We start from the raw sequence: 18,740 nt of genomic DNA, 5'->3' as shown, positions 1-18,740 counted from the left end.
CCCACGGTCAATGTGTACTGTAGCTCCTCAACGGCATACCACGCACGCACGCACGCACACACACACGTTGTTGCATTACCTGTCCACTAGAGGTCCTCACTGAGCTATGGGGACTCATCACAGCATATCTTATATTTATGCCAGTACGCAACTGGTCATCTTCAGAAGGACATATTCATCTTAAGAACAAACACACACACACACACACACACACACACACACACACACACACACACACACACACACACACACACACACACACACACACACACACACACACACACACACACACACACACACACACACACACACACACACACACACACACAAACTCTCTCTCTCTCTGTCTCTCTCTCTGTCTCTCTCTCTCTCTCTCTCTCTCTCTCTAATAACGCACACCAGTAAAAGGTAATCAAATAAATTGCACTTTAATGACCAAAAATGCTTAAGGAACGCCCATGTGAATTCTATTTCAAAGCATCCATGTGCATTCTATTTCAAAGCAAAAAAAGGGGGAAAATGATTAAATTTCCAAGTATTTCATAGAAAGTGGATAAATTGTTGCATTTTTAAATGGCTTTTAGAGGATCTCCATCTGAACTCTTCAAAAACAGTTTATTGAAGGATGTCAAACTTCACTCAAAGTGTTGAATGAATATTCAGAGTGAAGTTAACAGTGAGTTAACATGACTCACATGAGTGTGTTTGGTCCTAATCTCTCAGTGTTGAATTAACTCTGCCAAATGTACTGTGTTTAATTAACTCTGTCAAATGTACTGTACAGCAGAGCATGACAAAGTTGTTCCTACCTCTCAAAGTATTTCTGTGTCTTTCCGCACGACTGAAATGACTCGTCTAACCAGTTTTACATGTACTGTCTCGTCGTCCTCTAACAAGCAGGAATAGAAACCTGACCACACCCATATCCACCCTACCTGCTCCTACCTTTACGCTCCCTGATGATAAGAATGATCCTGATTGGCCAATCCCCAGCCCCACCCTCCCTGGGCTTCTCCTCAGTGTTCTGAGGAAGTCAGCTGTCACTCTGCTGCTGCTTCTCAGTGTGTTAGGAAGATTTACAAAATGGCGTCAGTGTCTTCTCTGGAGGAGTATTTCTTCACTTGTCCAGTCTGCCTGGAGCTGTTGAGGGATCCAGTGACTATTCTATGTGGACATAATTTCTGTATGAGATGCATTAAGGGCTGCTGGGATCAGGAGGATGGGAAAGGAGAATACAGCTGTCCCCTCTGCAATCACACCTTCGACTCCAGGCCTGTCCTCCATAAAAACCATCTGATGGCTGAAATGGTGGATAAGTTCAGGAAGACCAACATCCAAGCTGCTGCTCCTGCTCGCTGTTATGCTGGACCTGGAGATGTGCCGTGCAATGTCTGCACTGGTAGAAAACTCAAAGCTGTCAAGTCCTGTCTGGAGTGTCTGATGTCTTTCTGTGACACTCATTTAAAAACTCACAATGAACTTCATGGTGAATATCACACCATCGTTGATGCCACAGGCCAGCTACAGGAGAGGATCTGTCCCCATCATAAGAAGGTTTTAGAAATATTCTGCCGCACCGACCAGAGTTGCGTCTGCTATCTGTGTACCATGGACGATCATAAAGGCCATGACACGATTATGGCTACAGCAGAGTGGAGTCATAAAAAGGTATGGATATGGATATTACACTTTTGGATTTACCTATTATAGCTTATTCAAACATTCTGATACAAGTACTCTAATAGCACTTGAGAAAGAATATGAATTAACTTCAACCCATAGAAGCAGAGAGTGTTTATTAGATACAAGGTCCAATGTCTATATTTCTGTAAAACATTGACTGGACAACGTAGCCTGCTGTGACTTGCCATAAAGTATGATGTCATTTACAGGCTGTGAACGAGCTCGGCCCATGTTTAATGTGTATAACAACAACACTCCCATACTTAAGGACATGTAGCCGTAGCCAGCCATGTGAAGTAGACGAGGTCCATGATGCGCAAAACATTTCAAAATATGTATTAAAAATGTATTTAAAAAAATAAAAAATAAGAAAAAAATAAATTATGAAAATAATAATAAAATATAGGCCCCTTCTATAGGCTATACGCCTATATAGGCCTAATGTGAAATAGTAAACATGTACATAACATGTAGGCCTATAATAGGCCTAAATATGTTATGTTTTCAGCCAACTCAGCCTTTTTCTCTTTGAGTGGCTATGCTTTGGTATCATTCCTCTTTTATCATAAACAGCATTCCAGTCAGTAAAGCCCTTTGTAAGGAAGCTTACGTTTGACCAAGTTGCACAATAGGCGTAAGCTGCATCCTCCGATGGCAAGTTGCTCAGCCATTCACATTTTCTTCTTCAAATGAGAATTACACTTAAGCTGTTTTCCTCCAAAGGTAAAGGGGTAGCTATCTCTGTGGTGAAAAAAAACTATTTTGGAGTAAACTTTTTTTGACACCTGTAAGGGCATCTGCTTCAATGAGTTTTTATCCAAACCATGGGATGCTGAGGGTGTGCGAAATTCCCTGCTTATTTAAATTCCCTTTATATGTTTAAAATCCATTGCTTCCAGAAGTGCAAATTTGCCTATGCAGAATATTACTTTGTCTGTAGGAAATGTGGCGCTGCATGTTTAAGGAATTTATCATCATGCTTTGAATCCATGTTATAGATGCATGATATGAAACGTGCCCGGACATTCTCTTTCATACAGTCGCATTTTCGGACTCTCCTGCCTCGTTTGGAAGTATCTCCACACGAATATGCTTCTTCATTTGGATACTATTTTAACGGTAGTACAGCAAAACAAACAGTAGCCAATTTTCACTTACCAAATGATTTCTTGAAGTTGACATACAGTGAGGAGAATAAGTATTTGATCCCTTGCTGATTTTGTTGGTTTGCCCACTAATAAGGACATGATCATTCTATAATATTAATGATAAAATGTATTCTAATATAGAGAGACAGAATATCAAAAAAAATACAGAAAATGACTTTGAAGAATATATTTTAATTGATTTGTATTCCATTGAGGAAAATAAGTATTTGACCCCTCTAGTCAAAGAAGACAAAATTACTTGGTGGCAAAGCCCTTGTTTTCTCATACAGAGGTCAGATGTTTCTTTCAGTTAATGACAATGTTTGTGGATATATTAGAAAGGATTTTTGTCCGCTTTTCTTTGCAGATCATCTCTAAATCACTTAAGTTGTATGACTGTAGCTTGCCAAATGGGAGCTTCTGTTCCCTTCACAGGATTAGTATAGGGTTAATGTTTGGAAACTGTCTAGGCCACTTCACAACCTTAATATGCTTCTGCTTGAGCTACTCCTTCGTTGCTTGGGCTGTATGTTATGGTTTATTATCATATTGGGAGGCCAATCCATGACCCACCTTCAGTCTAGTGGTGGTGGGAAAGAGGTTGGCATGCAGCATTGTACGTTTACATGTCTCCTTCCATCCATTTCTTGACGATGTGAAGTTGTCCTGTGTCTTGGCCAGACAAACAACCTCAAAACATAATGTTACCACTTTCATTTATGATGTTGGAGAAGGTGTTGTTCTTGGGATCATAGGCAGCATTTCTCTTCCTCCAAACACATCGAGTTGTGTTAATGCCAAACAGTTTGATTTTGGTGTCATCTGATTCCAGCACCTCCCAATCATATCCTAATCCAGTTTGATGTTCATTGGCAAACCTCAGGTGAGCTGAACAGGTTCCTTCTGAAGCCGGGGTACCATACATGCACTGCAGGATTTTAATCCTCTGTGGTATCAAGTGTTTCCAATAGTTTTCTTAGTGATTGAGGTCCCAGCTGCCTTGAGATCATTTCCTAGCTCCTCCCATACAGTTTTAAGGTGCTTTATCTCCTTTTTTCTGGTTATTAAATTCCCACAAGGTCAAATCTTGTATGGAACCAGAGACAGGCCTCAGATTGATGATTGATGATCATTTTGTATGTCCTAAAATTGGGAAGAAATGCACCAACAGTTTGCTCTTTAATATCCAGGAGCCCATTTCAGCCTTGTTGAGTTCTAAAATCTTGTCCCTGACATCCTTTGACAGCTTTTTGGTCTGTCCCATGTTGGCGAGTTTAGTTTGATTGATTGACTGATTCTATGGACTGATTCTGCAGATTCAATGTGTCTTTTGTGCAGGTTACTATTAACAGGTGTGTTCAATTCAGATAACAAGTTGATTGGAAGTGCCATTTGATCTGCGGAATCAGAACTCTTAATGGTTGGCAGGGGATCAAATACTTATTTCCCTCAATTAAATGTAAATAAATTATTATATATTCTTTAGAGTTAATTTCTGGATTTTCTTTTTGATATTCTGTCTCTCCACATTAGAATACATATTATCATTAACATTAAAGACTGATCATGTCTTTATTAGTGGGCAAACCAACAAAATCAGCAAGGGATCAAATACTTATTCTCCTCACTGTAGACTAAAGTTAGGACTGTGGCGTGGTGTAATGCAGTAGGCTATACTGTTGTTGTGGAGTGGAGTAGCCTACTGTTATAAAACGAACGTCTTGTCAGCTGAACATTATTTTCCTCGCGTCACATGCACGCTTGTTATTTTTTAATTATTATTTCTGCACACGCAAAAGCGAAAGAATAACCCCTTCCAATTTACAATCAAATTACTTTGATCTGACAGCCTGCTTTTAGCGGAGGTTAAGTTTGAATGTTTATTGGCTATTTTATGCAGCTGATGGTGTCAGTTGGTCTTTTTTTCCACTAGCCTATCTAAAACCAAATGACGGCTTCTGACAGATAGTGACTTAGTTATCAAATGGCAACGTTGTCAAAGACGATAGCCTACTCATAACTCCTTATGCATAAGCCTATGCTACTGTTTTAAAACTGTGGCTCCATGTTGGCGACCTGTGTCTCAAGCAAGCTTGTTTGATGTCTGAATTGCGTTCTCTTCCACGAGTCGCACCACTCGCGCGCACAAAGCGCGCTTGTTCATTTGCATGGGAAAAGACTATAGTAGGCTAGTGCAAACAGAGGACACCGGAGCATCTTCAGATGTGGACATTTTTACTGTGATTGACTCTGAAGAAGTCATGACAACTCGAAACGTTAATAGTGCCACTTGACCAAATAAGCAGGTAAAAATCCACATCTGAAGACGCTCTGGTGACTTCATTTTCTGTCGCTTATTACAGACCTTCCGATTTACAATTAAATGGCTGGTTCTTTCAAATAATGACTCAGTTATCAAACGGTTTCACAAAGTTGTGAAAGACATCTGCCTACTGATATAGGGCACTGTTTTAAAACGGTTGGCTTTATAGGAGACCTACGTCTCAAGCGCCCAAGCGCAGCGTGGGCAGGCTTAATGGCCACGTTCGTGATTGTGCATTACTGTGCAGGCTGCTATCTCTCTATTGATTAATTACTTGCACAAACGGAACACAAAGGCAAAAAAGAACCCATAGACCATGGATTTTAATTACTATTTGCAAAGCAAGTTTCATGGAGGTTTTGAGTTTTGTATGTTTGATTCATTTGGGCATATTTGGCGTTCAAAAAAAAAAAATCTCGGACGAAATGAGCGAGGTCCGGACCTCGCTAACCTCAAATGTAGCTACGGCCATGCTTAAGGATACTGCTCAAACAGGAATTCCAAATGATATACATCTGCCCAGCACAGGTAGGAAGTCACATGAACCATTTCAACCCGGCCATTTACTGGCTTTTGACACCTGCGTGTCCACCTAGTGGCCCTTTCATGTAATGTTTACCTGGGAAATGGTTCATGTGACTTCCTACCTGTGCTGGGCAGATGTATATCATTTGGAATTCCTGTTTGAGCAGTACCCTGAAGAAGGCTTGCGCTGAAACGTGTGGGTCTGTGCTCCCATGTTTTTAAACTTACAGCTTTTCTCACAACAGAACAATGATTCTCAAAAGTCTTTGTTCAATTGTGACTTCCTGGTGTTACCTCTGCACATGGTCAAATCAGTTTCTCATTGTTTTCGGCATATAGCAAATGCTCTAATCCACCATGCCATGGTTGTGTACAATTCTCAGTTATTTCGTACATTATCAATTGCTTTTGTCATATCACTCAAAAAGCTTTGTCACTGAATGCATGAAACTATCTCACCCCCAAAACATTTAGGCCATATGTCATAGTTTAACCCTATTCAGACTGGGCTTTTTTGGCATTCCTGAGCCTGGGGGGGGCTCTTTTGACCCCCCCCTCATAACTCATAAACAGAATGCGGTATGACCACCAACCTTTGGGGAGATTATCTACATATGGACATCTATGAATGACATCATTTTTGTGTCATTATCTGGTATTATGACGTCATTATGACATCATCTGATTATAATGCCCAAAATCTCGCCATAATGTATTTTCCATCAAATTTAGGTAATGCACTTAAATTTTAATGATTATATGCTTCAGACCACTTTGATGCTCACAAAGCTGTCTGATGCTAATGGAAATAACAAAAAAATATGAAAAAGGAACAATAATGAGACTTAGATCAGTGATTTTCGGTCGGACATACCTGTCAGAAAACTGTTGCCATGGCAACGGCAAAAATGATAAACACAATCTTTTGGTACTAAACTGTAGCCAACTAAATTTTAGGAAAAGTCACCAAGTTTCGTAGTCATAGCTTAAGTCGTTAAGGAATTATACGACATCAAAGTTGGTGCGGGCACTTTTACCCCCCACCCCCCCCCCCGTCTGGATAGGGTTAAGTCTTGACATGCAAAATGACTTACCAAGCTGTCATAATGTGATAAGCACTGTATAATTTCCATTGGATTTTTGTCTATAAATGTGATCTGAATTGGTAAATTGCTTATAGGTAAATATTGACTCTCTCTAATCAAAGGCAATAGAAGGGATAGAGAAAACAGGCATGCAATACAACAATAGGCACTTAACTGCATTACATTACTCTATGCCTCATGTGCCCTTTATAATTACGCTCCATGCAAAATTACAATATTTCCCTAGAATTTCACAAGACAGTAAGTGCACTTTATACAGTATCAGTGTATTGTTTCAAATTTTTACAGTTCTAGATTTTTTTTTCACTTGGGCTTGCAAGACAAGTACAGTNTTTCTCAATTGGTTTTGTACATTTTTTTCAACAGAATAATCATTTTCAAAACTTCTCGTTCAATTGTGACTTCCTGCTGTTATCTGTGCACATGGTAAAATATGTTTCTCATAGTTTTCAGCATTTAGCAAATGCTTTCATCACCATGCAGATGGTTGTGTACAATTCTCAGTGTTTTCTTACATTATCAATTGCTTTTGTCATATCACTCAAAACGCATTGTCACTGAATACACAAAACTATCTCACCCCCCTAAACATTTAGGCCTATGTCATAGTTTAAGTCTTGACATGCAAAATGACTTACCAAGCTGTCATAATGTGATATGCACTGTATAATTTCCATTGGATTTTTATCTATATATCAGGGATTCTTGAGAGATGGGACAAAACATGTCCGGGAGATAAAACTCATGTTTGTGCTTAAAATGTAATTAAAAATTGCAACAAAATTAGCTGGAATGATAGAAGAAGAAGTTTTGTACACTAAAATATGATTTCATATTTATATAGTTTTATTTTTTTTATTTTACACGTTGCAGTGTGTCATCAGTACCTTCAAAACCCCATGTCCGAAAGCAAGATTTAGAATTTGACAATACCATAATAATTGGTTAAAATGAAATATAACAAACATCATAGCTACTGTCATCAAGTATTTTGGATAATTAATCAAACTACATGTATGTACAATGTTTTATATATACAAACTATTGAACATGTGTCTGGACTTTTTGTCAACACCGTAAGATTTTTTTTTTTTAATACAAAAAAATCTGCCATTATTGTGGTCAGCTCACACTCTAAGCAGCCTGGTACTACTTCCTGTTTGGTATACATGCCATGGAGACACTGTTCTGTTAAGGTCACATTTAATATTTGATTTTATCAATGTTTTTTTAGGAAGACCACCTATGTCACAACCATAATGTGTCAACACCATAGTGCATACAAATAAGGGTTATTTCAGTATTTTGTATAATGAAAGCTTAGAGTAACTTTATTGGCAAGTCCTTAAGCGACTGCTGATGTACCAGATGATTTCTGTTAGAAAATCATACGTTATTCTGAAAAGTATGTTTATTTGTCATCCAGGCTCCACGCAAAATTACAATATTTCCCTAGAATTTCACAAGACAGTAAGTGTAAGTGCACCTTATACAGTATCAGTGTATTGTTTCAAATTTATTTTGCTTTACAGTTCTAAATTTTTTTCACATGGGCTTGCAAGACAAGTAAAAAAGGGATGGTAGAGGGCGCATTTTGACACCTCAACCAGAGTTTGCTATTTTTCCTATTTTGCCATGAGAAAACCTGTCAATAAATAGGTCATAGTCTAAATGTATATCTAGGACAATCTTATCTGATCAATGTAATAGAAAGTCCAATTTACAACATTTCCCATCCAATCTAAACAACATTTAGCTTCAGAAAAGATCCTCAAGAGTGTACTATTCAATTGACAACATGACAAATCGATTTGACTAGTTTGTCCATACACGGACCACACTATGGCACAATGACTAACCATTCTGCTGGCACTGATACGTTCATTGACACAAAAACTTGGGTTTTGAGCAAGAGACTCGGTTTTGCAGGTCATCCACGGTGTTTTGCCATTTGTTAAAGCTGTTTTGAGAATGAATATTATGTTTTGCAAATTGCGAGAGAGATTCGAGAAATGTACAAAACCAATCGAGAAATACTGTAATAGCCATGTTTCAATAAAGGCTTTTTAAAAATTTTCCACAAGAAGAGTGCCTTGGACTCCCTTTTTTGACAAGATATTGTTTTTTTTTTCCCCCAACACCAAAGAGCACCTTCAAGATTTTTTCTCAACAATTCCCTGGGCACTTCAGATTTTCTCTTCACTTGATGACTCCCATGCTTAAATTGGTACTTTACTAACATTTGAAGTGTAAAAAATAACTATGGGGTTTAAGGTAGGACTACCTCAGAATTATCCATGTGTACCATTTCGAATACCCAATCATAGACATACAGTATATGGCTGCAAAACTTACTCTACTTTGGTTAGACGAGTAAATATTAGTTTAATATTAATAATAATCATGACAATATCACATTTTTGAATGGGCAGCATACATTATGACACTACACATGCCTGCTTTGCTAGCTGGATGCTTCAGGCAAAGTCTTTGTCAGTGTTATAGATTGTCCATACTGGGCATGAGGTCCAAATAAATATACGCTTAACTTCATTAAACAAACGTCAAGGTTTCGATCCACCAGTGGGACCTTCTTCAGGCTCTTCCTTGCAATTAAGATATTTTTGGAGTTCATGCCCATGGAGTGCAAGCCACTTCTTCACACTGTCTACTAATTTTGACTGGCACCTGGAGCATTGCTTTTGTGGATGTGCACATCCCAACCTCCAATTGCCAGGCACAGTGTTTCTCATTTGTTTATGTGATTCCTGTTGTTCCAGGAGGGGTTGGGGCAGAGCCAGAGGAGATGCCATCAGAAAATCAAGTTGAAGGAGAAGGAGCTGCAGGAGCTGAGGAAGGCTGTGGAGACTCTCAAGGTGAGAACTGACCAGAGGAGAAGACAATCTGCAGCTGTTATGATGGGCTGTGACACAAGCATGGTTTTAATGTTTATGGTTAATAGACTGACGCATGCATTACACATTAAAACATCATTGTCAATGTAATCACTGCTGAACAATTTTGCATTAACATAACATTGTTCTTTCTTATCTCAAAACAGCAACTAAGGCACATATCATTACACGCAAGTCTTTATCTACAGTTGTGCTCATATGTTTACATACCCCAGCAGAATAAACGCTTTCTTCGCGATTTCTCACAAAATATGAAGGATTACACAAAACCTTTTTTTTCACTCATTGCTAGTGACTAGCTTAAGATATTTATTAGCAATATTCTGTGTTTACTCTTTCAAAAGCATGATCACAACCCAAACTACCCAAATGACCCTGTTCAAAAGTTTACATACCCTAGTTTCTGATGCTGAATATGGCCCTGTTTAACATCAGGGACCGCTCTAAATTGTTTGTGGTAGTTGTGGATAAGGCTCTTAATGTTCTCAGATGACAAAACAGCACATTCTTCCTGGCAGAATGGTTGTTTCCTATAATATCTTTGGGTGTCTTGCTGGAACCTCACATTTGAGGTTTCCCCTGAGTGGCTCAACGATGTTGAGATCAGGAGAGTGAGATGGTCGCTCAAAAACCTTCATTTTATTCTTTCTGAAGCTAATGACGGGTTGATTTGGCTTTCTGTGTCGAAATATTGTCATGTTGGCACCGTTGGAATTTCAATTCAGAAATGCAATATGAGGAGTTTGGTTGGAATCAAGCCAATGGGCAAGGGAATCATTGCATTGCAATGATCATTGCAAGGGAAATTGTTCAGGAGGCATAGGACAACCAAAAAATAACTTCAGGTGAAATATAGGACAACATGAAAAAATGTTTTAAACTGTACAGGAAAGAGGCACTTGAGGAAAGATGGGCTGTTGGGGGTTGCCAGGAGAAAGCCATAGAGCTAGAAAGTGACGTCACTTCCCCCGATTTCATGGGACCTCAACGGCGTTTTTAGCCGAAAATCGTAGCATGTAATCCAATGGCGGTATTAAAATGGCATTTCGATCCCCTTCGAGTTGTGCCACGAGCTCCATATATGTTGTTTCTGATATTTTTGCCTAATTTTTCGTATGAACCCCTAAACTTTTTAGAAAGCTGTGTTTCTTCACATTTTTCATGCCGACGGCCTCGGAACAAAACATTGGTACTTCCGCTTGAATAATCTTTATCTATCCTCTTAAACAGCATATTTGGAGCCCAGCGCATATCATGACTGAGATCAGAAGATATTTACTCGCTACCATGTTGTTAGATGGTCAACTGAGGTCCCGTGAAACGCGGAACTAAGGGGCGGGACTTTCGAGCTCTATTACCACAAAAATGCAAACATGTTATTTTGCATATGATACACCAAATAGCACAGTGAGAAGCATCAAAATGCCTGTGACAAAGTCATTTGGAAAAATGAGATCAATATGGAACTTTTTTAGGCCACTATTAACAGTACCATTTGGAGAACAGTCAATGGAGCCTATGATGAAAGTTACACCATACCCTTCTGTGAAACATGGTCATGGACCACTGATTTCATGGGGACATTTGAGTTACAAATGCATTATACTTTTGATCCATACTCGCAGAATGATGAATACATTGCCCTGTGAAAAATACTGGAGGAAACTTGACACACATCAGCCTTGAAACTGCACATGGTACATTGTTTGGACATGCCAACATGACAATATTTCAACACAGAAAGCCAAATCAACCCGTCACTAGCTTCAGAAAGAATAAAATGAAGTTTTTGAGCGACAGTCTCACTCTCCTGATCTCAACATCATTGAGCCATTCAGGGGAAACCTCAAATGTGAGGTTCCAGCAAGACACCCAAAAATATTATAGGAAACAACCATTCTGCCAGGAAGAATGTGCTGTTTTGTCATCTGAGAACATTAAGAGCCTTATCCACAACTACCACAAACAATTTAGAGCGGTCCCTGATGTTAAACAGGGCCATATTCAGCATTAGAAACTAGGGTATGTAAACTTTTGAACAGGGTCATTTGGGTAGTTTGGGTTGTGATCATGCTTTTGAAAGAGTAAACACAGAATATTGCTAATAAATATCTTAAGCTAGTCACTAGCAATGAGTGAAAAAAAAGGTTTTGTGTAATCCTTCATATTTTGTGAGAAATCGCGAAGAAAGCGTTTATTCTGCTGGGGTATGTAAACATATGAGCACAACTGTACATGTGTTTAATTGTTGTTGTAACACCATTGATATTGCTTAAAGGAACAGTCCACCCTTTTTTGATTTTCACATATTTGCAGTATTTCCTAGCATTATTCATGAATATGCATATCATTTTTGTCTATGTGTTCCCATTGCCTAGTTTAACAGAAGGCTATAGCCAAATTAAGTGTAGCAATGCAAGTCTATGGGAGCAAACAAAACATCATCAAATGTACTCATGAACTACTTTTAAACAGCTATTTAATCCCATCCTGTGATCACTTGTGGCTTGATGCTATTCACCAGAGTGCAAAACAGCTATTTAATCCTGTACTGTGATCATTTGTGGCTTGATGCTAATCCCTCCATTCACTTCCAGTGATTATGCTAAGCTATGCTAATAATTCTGAGCACTGAAAAAACTGAGAGGAAAATGATATGCACATTCATGAATAATGCTTGGAAATACTGCAAATATGTGATCAAAAAAGGGTGGACTGTTCCTTTAAAATCTGAAACGTATGACTTTCTTTTTTTTTTTAAATTGCACCTTGGTGTTGTGGGCATATAGCCGGGCTCCTCCCTACTAATGACGCAACGCCTTTGGCTCAGAGCCATTTAATATCAGAGTTACGCCACTCCCATAGACCTCTATGGACCAATCTTTCCACAGCAATGGCGGCTCTCATGGAGCCTCACGGAGAGTTAACATGGAAATCCCCATTGACTTTAGTTCTATTAGAAGTTACTTAGTTCCAGGAGGTGGCGGTATAACACAGAAAATGTGGTAAAGGTCATGTAATTTGTTTGTACTTAATCTTTGTTTGGTATGTGATGGTTCTGTGTTAGTTTCCAACGAACAGAAGTTTACTGTTAAGAAACATTTTAATCTACGCGAATCACATCACCAACCGACTTCCTGGTCCCCGGTTTGCGCAACTCTGTTATTAGATGGCTCTGCTTAGGCTCAGCTACACACAGTAGGATCTCCACCNACTTTTTCTGGAACCAATCAGCTGAGCATTTCCAACCGTCCTGGAGTCCGTTTCTCGATTCTTGCCTTTGCTAACCGTCTTAAGTCGGTCTTGAGTTGGTCGTAAGTTGCTCTTGAGTTGGTCTTAAGTTGCTCTTGAGTTGATCTTAAGTTGGTCTTACGTTGGTCTTTAGACGCAAGACCGACCGAAGTCGCGACCAACCTTTGGACGTACGTACGTACGTTCTCAGACGAGGAAGTCTTCGGAAATGCTTGGAGTGTCTCGCCTCAGCTCGGCTGCATTGGTCGCAAACAAAGTAGTGACGGCGTCATGATAGGCCTACAATAATTACAACGCTATCAAAGTCCACAAATCTTTGTCAACACAACCGTGCCCTCAAAACCATCCCTCTTCGACAGCATAAACCAAATAATGCATTACATGTCACAATGTCTTATATTTTATTCCGGTTTTGCTAAATCAATTTACGATAAGTCTTCAGTAGGCTACTTCTCTCAGAAACCGGTGGTTGGTGGATGAGTGGTTGTCATGCCTTGCCGGAGGGTAATAGCAATGATTCTAGACCCGAAGGGATAAATGTATGCATGGACTTTTAAATCTCTAACATCCATAATATTCTCCTCTGAGTCCGCTTCAGTTCTAATTTTCACAATATGTTGTCGCAGTGGGAAACAAATACCCACGCGCGCACAACGTGGTCGGATTGCACACACATTGTGAACATTTCTACTATGTCATTGTTGTCTATAGACTACGCTACACGAACTCCAACCCATCGCAACCCAGGGGAAAAATTCAGCTTAAAGGATTTATCCGGAGTTGGAACAAGTTTGCCTGATTTTTGCATGTTTGGGATGAAATACAGTCACTCTAGAGCAAAAACAAGGCAAAAGGATGCGTTTTGAGAAAGTTTGATAATATCACGTTAGCCTCGTTAGCCATATCAGCTATGCAATATGAAAGATGCGGGCATCGTTTTTCGGCGGTTACACACATTTCAAAAACACAACATTTTAAAGTCTTGCACAGCTCAAAACAACGTCACACTTACCTTGTAATATGTTGAGGGTATCCACACATAAACCAAAGTGTCCAAAGTCCTTCATGTATTCTTGAAAGGTCTGCAGAATGTGTTTTGTGAAGCTACTACCTTGAGAATATCTAAATTACGGTCAAGACAACTATTTGACACTAAAGTCCACCAAGTAGATTGCCGAGTGCGTCGCACCATCAGCTGTGGTTACTCGCTATGGAAATAATCATAGCTGATGGTGCGACGCACTCGGCAATCTACTTGGTGGGCTTTAGTGTCAAATAGTTGTCTTGACCGTAATTTAGATATTCTCAAGGTAGTAGCTTCACAAAATCTGCAGACCTTTCAAGAATACATGAAGGACTTTGGACACTTTGGTTTATGTGTGGATACCCTCAACATATTACGAGGTAAGTGTGACGTTGTTTTGAGCTGTGCAAGACTTTAAAATGTTGTGTTTTTGAAATGTGTGTAACTGCCGAAAAACGATGCCCGCATCTTTCATATTGCATAGCTGATATGGCTAACGAGGCTAACGTGATATTATCAAACTTTCTCAAAACGCATCCTTTTGCCTTGATTTTGCTCTAGAGTGACTGTATTTCATCCCAAACATGCAAAAATCAGGCAAACTTGTTCCAACTCCGGATAAATCCTTTAATGAAATAATGTGAGGATAGCCTACTCTGGAAGGCATGCGACATCACATTTGAATCATTGCACATTTACTTAACGCGGCCCGCTGTCATATGCGCGAGGCAGAGGGTTGAGAATATGGACACACACACACACACACACACACACACACACACACACACACACACACACACACACACACACACACACACACACAATGTCGCGCTGTCTTTGGGTCTCTGTTTTGGGTCAGATATGTGTAACCTACGTTGTTACCCATGTCTCTACCTTGAAGTGATGAACTGGTTGCTTGGGGCTTTTTACTACGATGGAAGAAAGGAGGGACAGCTGTGAAGGTGGTTGCTGGAGAAAGCTGAGGAAGGGATAGATTTACGGATGCAATAGGGGCCGTAAAGCACAGTAAACACGACATCTTCATGAAAGTCGTGAAATACTTGTCAACGCAATCATGTCACCGAAATCCATCCCCAATAACCAAATGTCGGTCTACATATCACTGTAGCATAATCACTCCAAATAACTACACAGAAATGGCCGGTGAAAGCGTGATGGCATGTATACTATCCTAATTCTCACTTGCTGGTGGTAACTGGTAGCATATCCATTTCGGCTGAATTTTAAATTAAGCGCAGGTGCCTTATCTGCACAACAGTATATCCAGTATATCCACTTCCACTCATCTATCTCTCTCTCTCTCTCTCTCTCTCTCTCTCTCTCTCTCTCTCTCTCTCTCTCTCTCTCTCTCTCTCTCTCTCTCACACACACACACACACACACACACACACACAGTGTGTGTGTGTGTGTGTGTGTGTGTGTGTGTGTGTGTGTGTGTGTGTGTGCGCGCGCGCAATTCGGGCATATTCGCAACTCTCTGCCTCCTCTCCCTGGTGCGCAGTGACAGTGGACCGTGTGGCTGACGCCATTGCGAAGTTATTTGGCGCGATGTTATTGTGCAGTGATATGTACAGCGGCATTTGGTTATTGGGTGGATTTTGGGGGCATGATTGTCTTCACAGGTATTTAACGACTTTCATAAAGATGTCATGTGTAGCCTACTGTGTTTGACGCACCTTTCAATCTTCCTGCACATCTTCAGGCACAATGCTCTTATTGGCAATTATTTTTCTTGTGGTCTACGTTGGACGTAAGGACTTGCTGGCAGGAAGACGGCATACACAACCAAATATATTTAAAATGGTCTAATCATTGGACATTTTGTGTGGTAAAAGTTAGACGCTTGTGCACTTGGTGGCAGTAATCAATCACTGTCACTTGAACTCTGCCTGAACCTGCCCCAAGACGCTGAAATGTCAGGAGCAAGACCAACTTAAGAACAACTTAAGAACAACTTAAGAACAACTTAAGACCAACTCAAGACCAAGCCGGAAGACTGTCTTACGAGCGACTTAAGACCTTGGTTACAACGTTGGTCTTAAGAACGAACAAAATGGCTAACGTCGTTAGCAAAGGCACTGTCGAGAAACGACCCCCTGGGTAGAGGCGTGTTCAAGGCAGTGACGTGGTTTAAGCAGAGACGTTCTATTGGGCTAAGAAATGTTTGGTAAAACTTAAGATCTGGGGCAGCCATGGCCTAGTGGTTAGAGAATTGGTCTTTCAATCTAGGGATTGCAGTTTCGAATCCCCCCTGACCTCTCCCTACATTTCCATCCATGGCTGAAGTGCCCTTGAGCAAGGCACCTAACCCCACATTGCTCCAGGGACTGTAACCAATACCCTGAAAAATAATAACTGTAAGTCGCTTTGAATAAAATGAAAGCGTCAGCTAAGTGCAATGTAATGTAATAATGACTGAGGTACCCTGAGCATGGTACCGTCCCACCGCACTGCTCCCCATGGGGCGCCACTGAGGGCTGCCCCCTTGCACGGGTGAGGCATAAAAGCAATCTTGTTGTGTGCAGTGTGCAGTGTTCACTTGTGTGCTGTGGAGTGCTGTGTCACAATGACAATGGGAGTTGGAGTTTCTAATGTAACTTCGGCATAGCCCTCAACCAGTAGCAAGCCGAGGGAGGCGGGTTAACCAGGCCATGGACAGTTCTTCCTGCATGGAAACGCTAATCGTTATAGTCCTGGTCAGGCCAGAATCGCGGTACGTGATCTGAAGTCTATGGAAATCAGGCAAGTGGGCATATGCATTGACAGAGCATTTGTTTAACAAAAGGGGGAAAAATTGCACCTCAAAGCTAAAGTGGTTATTGTTTGCCTTTATTTGGACAGAACATGTTCTTGCTTCAGTAAGTATGAAGGCTTACAGAAAGTGATTGTGTGTTCATATGTTGTCCTTCAGATAATGATCCTGAACTCCCAGTCAAAAGAACAGACAGTAAAGAGTGGCTGCCACCAACCAGTAAGTAATACCTGAGGTCGGACCAACAGCCTCCACAGCCTTGTTGGTGTTCTAAAACTCCCTCTTTATCGCACTGCATGTGTTGCATTGACTGCAGACGTAATCTACTTGCCAACCATGGAGACCCAACCGTATCTCACGCCTTTCGTAAAGTCTTCACGAAAATAATAGATTAATTTTCACGCTGCCTATTCACTTGAATTGCCCGACTGTTGCCTTGCGACCCACTAGTTTGATGTCCTTTCGGTAGCCTACCGTCACATGGTAATCAAACATTTCAAACAAGCAATTTAGGGTTAGGTTTAGGGTCAAGGTTAGGGTTAAGGTTAGGGTTAGGGTTAGGGTTAGGGTTACCATAGCAGCAGTGGGGCAATTCAAGTGAATAGGCAGCGTGAAAATTAATCTATTATTTTCGTGAAGACTTTACGAAAGGCGGGCAATAACGTGAATGCACCACGAAAATTACTCTATTTTTTCGTGAAGACTTTACGAAAGGCGTGAGATAGGGCTCCGTGGAGACCCATTGGGAACCCAGAAATGTTGATTACACTAAAGTGGTATGATAGAAATGGTATGGGTTCCCTGTATGTGGAAACTGAAGATGCTAACTTGTAGGTACATCCAGCAGTTTCTACATACAGGCTCATTTACATTTCTATTATAACACTGAAGGGTGGAATTTCGTATTGTGATGCGTTAAATGGAATAATAAATAATTCTCTATATCGCACACCTATGAAGTAGTCCCAGTTTTTTGATCGCATGGCACTTGTGTATCAATGCGTCAAGGACAAAAACTAGATTGCATTCTCAAAGAAAATGCTGGAAGCGGGCTTGCCTTTTGGGGCAGACATGAGCAGTTTTATTTTTGATATCTCTATCCCTAAATTAAAAACAAACTACTATATCCGCGTTTTGGGCATATACTAAATGACATACACGCTATTTCAACTTAGCTAAGGAACACTGCATATGATATAATTTTGAAAATCAACATGGGTCCGAGTGGGATTCGAACTCACAACCTCCACATCTGTAATCCAGCACCTTTGCCATTGATACTAAATGACATACATGGTATTTTAAGTTGGCTAAGGAACACTGCATATAATTTTGAAAATCAACATGGGTCTGGGTGGGATTTGAAATCCAGCACCATTACCGCTGAGCCAAGCAGTTGCCTGTCAAGAGCATTCTAGCAAGACAATATCACATTGCATTGAAGATCTGAACAATAGACTTCTAGAACGGTAGTGTAGCTGCTCGTTAAGAATAGAATGTTGAGAGAAAGTGACAGTTGAGATGGAACCCTGTATTGGCAGCACCTGTTCTGATTGACTGTATGGCAGTTAGTATTGTGCTCTAAGGCAGAGGGCAGAATCCAAACAGTTTCTATTTTTTAGATCGCTGTTGTTAAAAAACTAAAAAGACTTGGCACATGTCCCGCTCACAGATTGGAGTCATACGTGTGATCTTCCTAACAGTCCTTGAATGAAGTTTATAGGTTAAACGGTTCAGTCACAAATTGACCTCTTGTGGAAGATGTGCTGACCTCTTCAGAAAGGCACTTCAAGAGTCAATGGGAAAAGCCATTGGGCCAGCCCAGCACTTTTTTACACACCTGCCATTTAAAAAGTAATGGGAGTTGGGACATGAAACTTTCATTGTTTGGAGTCATCTTCTAGAGCTCGCTAACAGCGCATCAACTAAACCTCTAGGTGAAAGTGTTGATGTTTTATTTTTAAAAAAGCCTCCTACACTCTGATCTGTAG

General features: G+C 40.3%; 1 protein-coding gene across 1 annotated transcript; it reads left to right on the top strand.

Moving 5' to 3' along the window:
* Positions 1-1,083: 1,083 nt before the first annotated feature.
* On the top strand, positions 1,084-9,658 carry LOC134444230 (E3 ubiquitin-protein ligase TRIM47-like; the record flags this gene model as incomplete). The annotated part of the gene is made up of 2 exons (XM_063193595.1): positions 1,084-1,668; positions 9,566-9,658. Coding segments are annotated over exons 1-2 (678 nt in total), but the record flags the coding sequence as incomplete, so codon positions are not given.
* Between the last annotated feature and the right edge of the window lie 9,082 nt (positions 9,659-18,740).

Source organism: Engraulis encrasicolus, unplaced genomic scaffold (assembly GCF_034702125.1).
Source record: "Engraulis encrasicolus isolate BLACKSEA-1 unplaced genomic scaffold, IST_EnEncr_1.0 scaffold_47_np1212, whole genome shotgun sequence".
Taxonomy (NCBI): Eukaryota; Metazoa; Chordata; class Actinopteri; order Clupeiformes; family Engraulidae; genus Engraulis; species Engraulis encrasicolus.
Note: the sequence above shows the minus strand (reverse complement) of the source record. Positions and strands in the feature narration are given on the sequence as shown.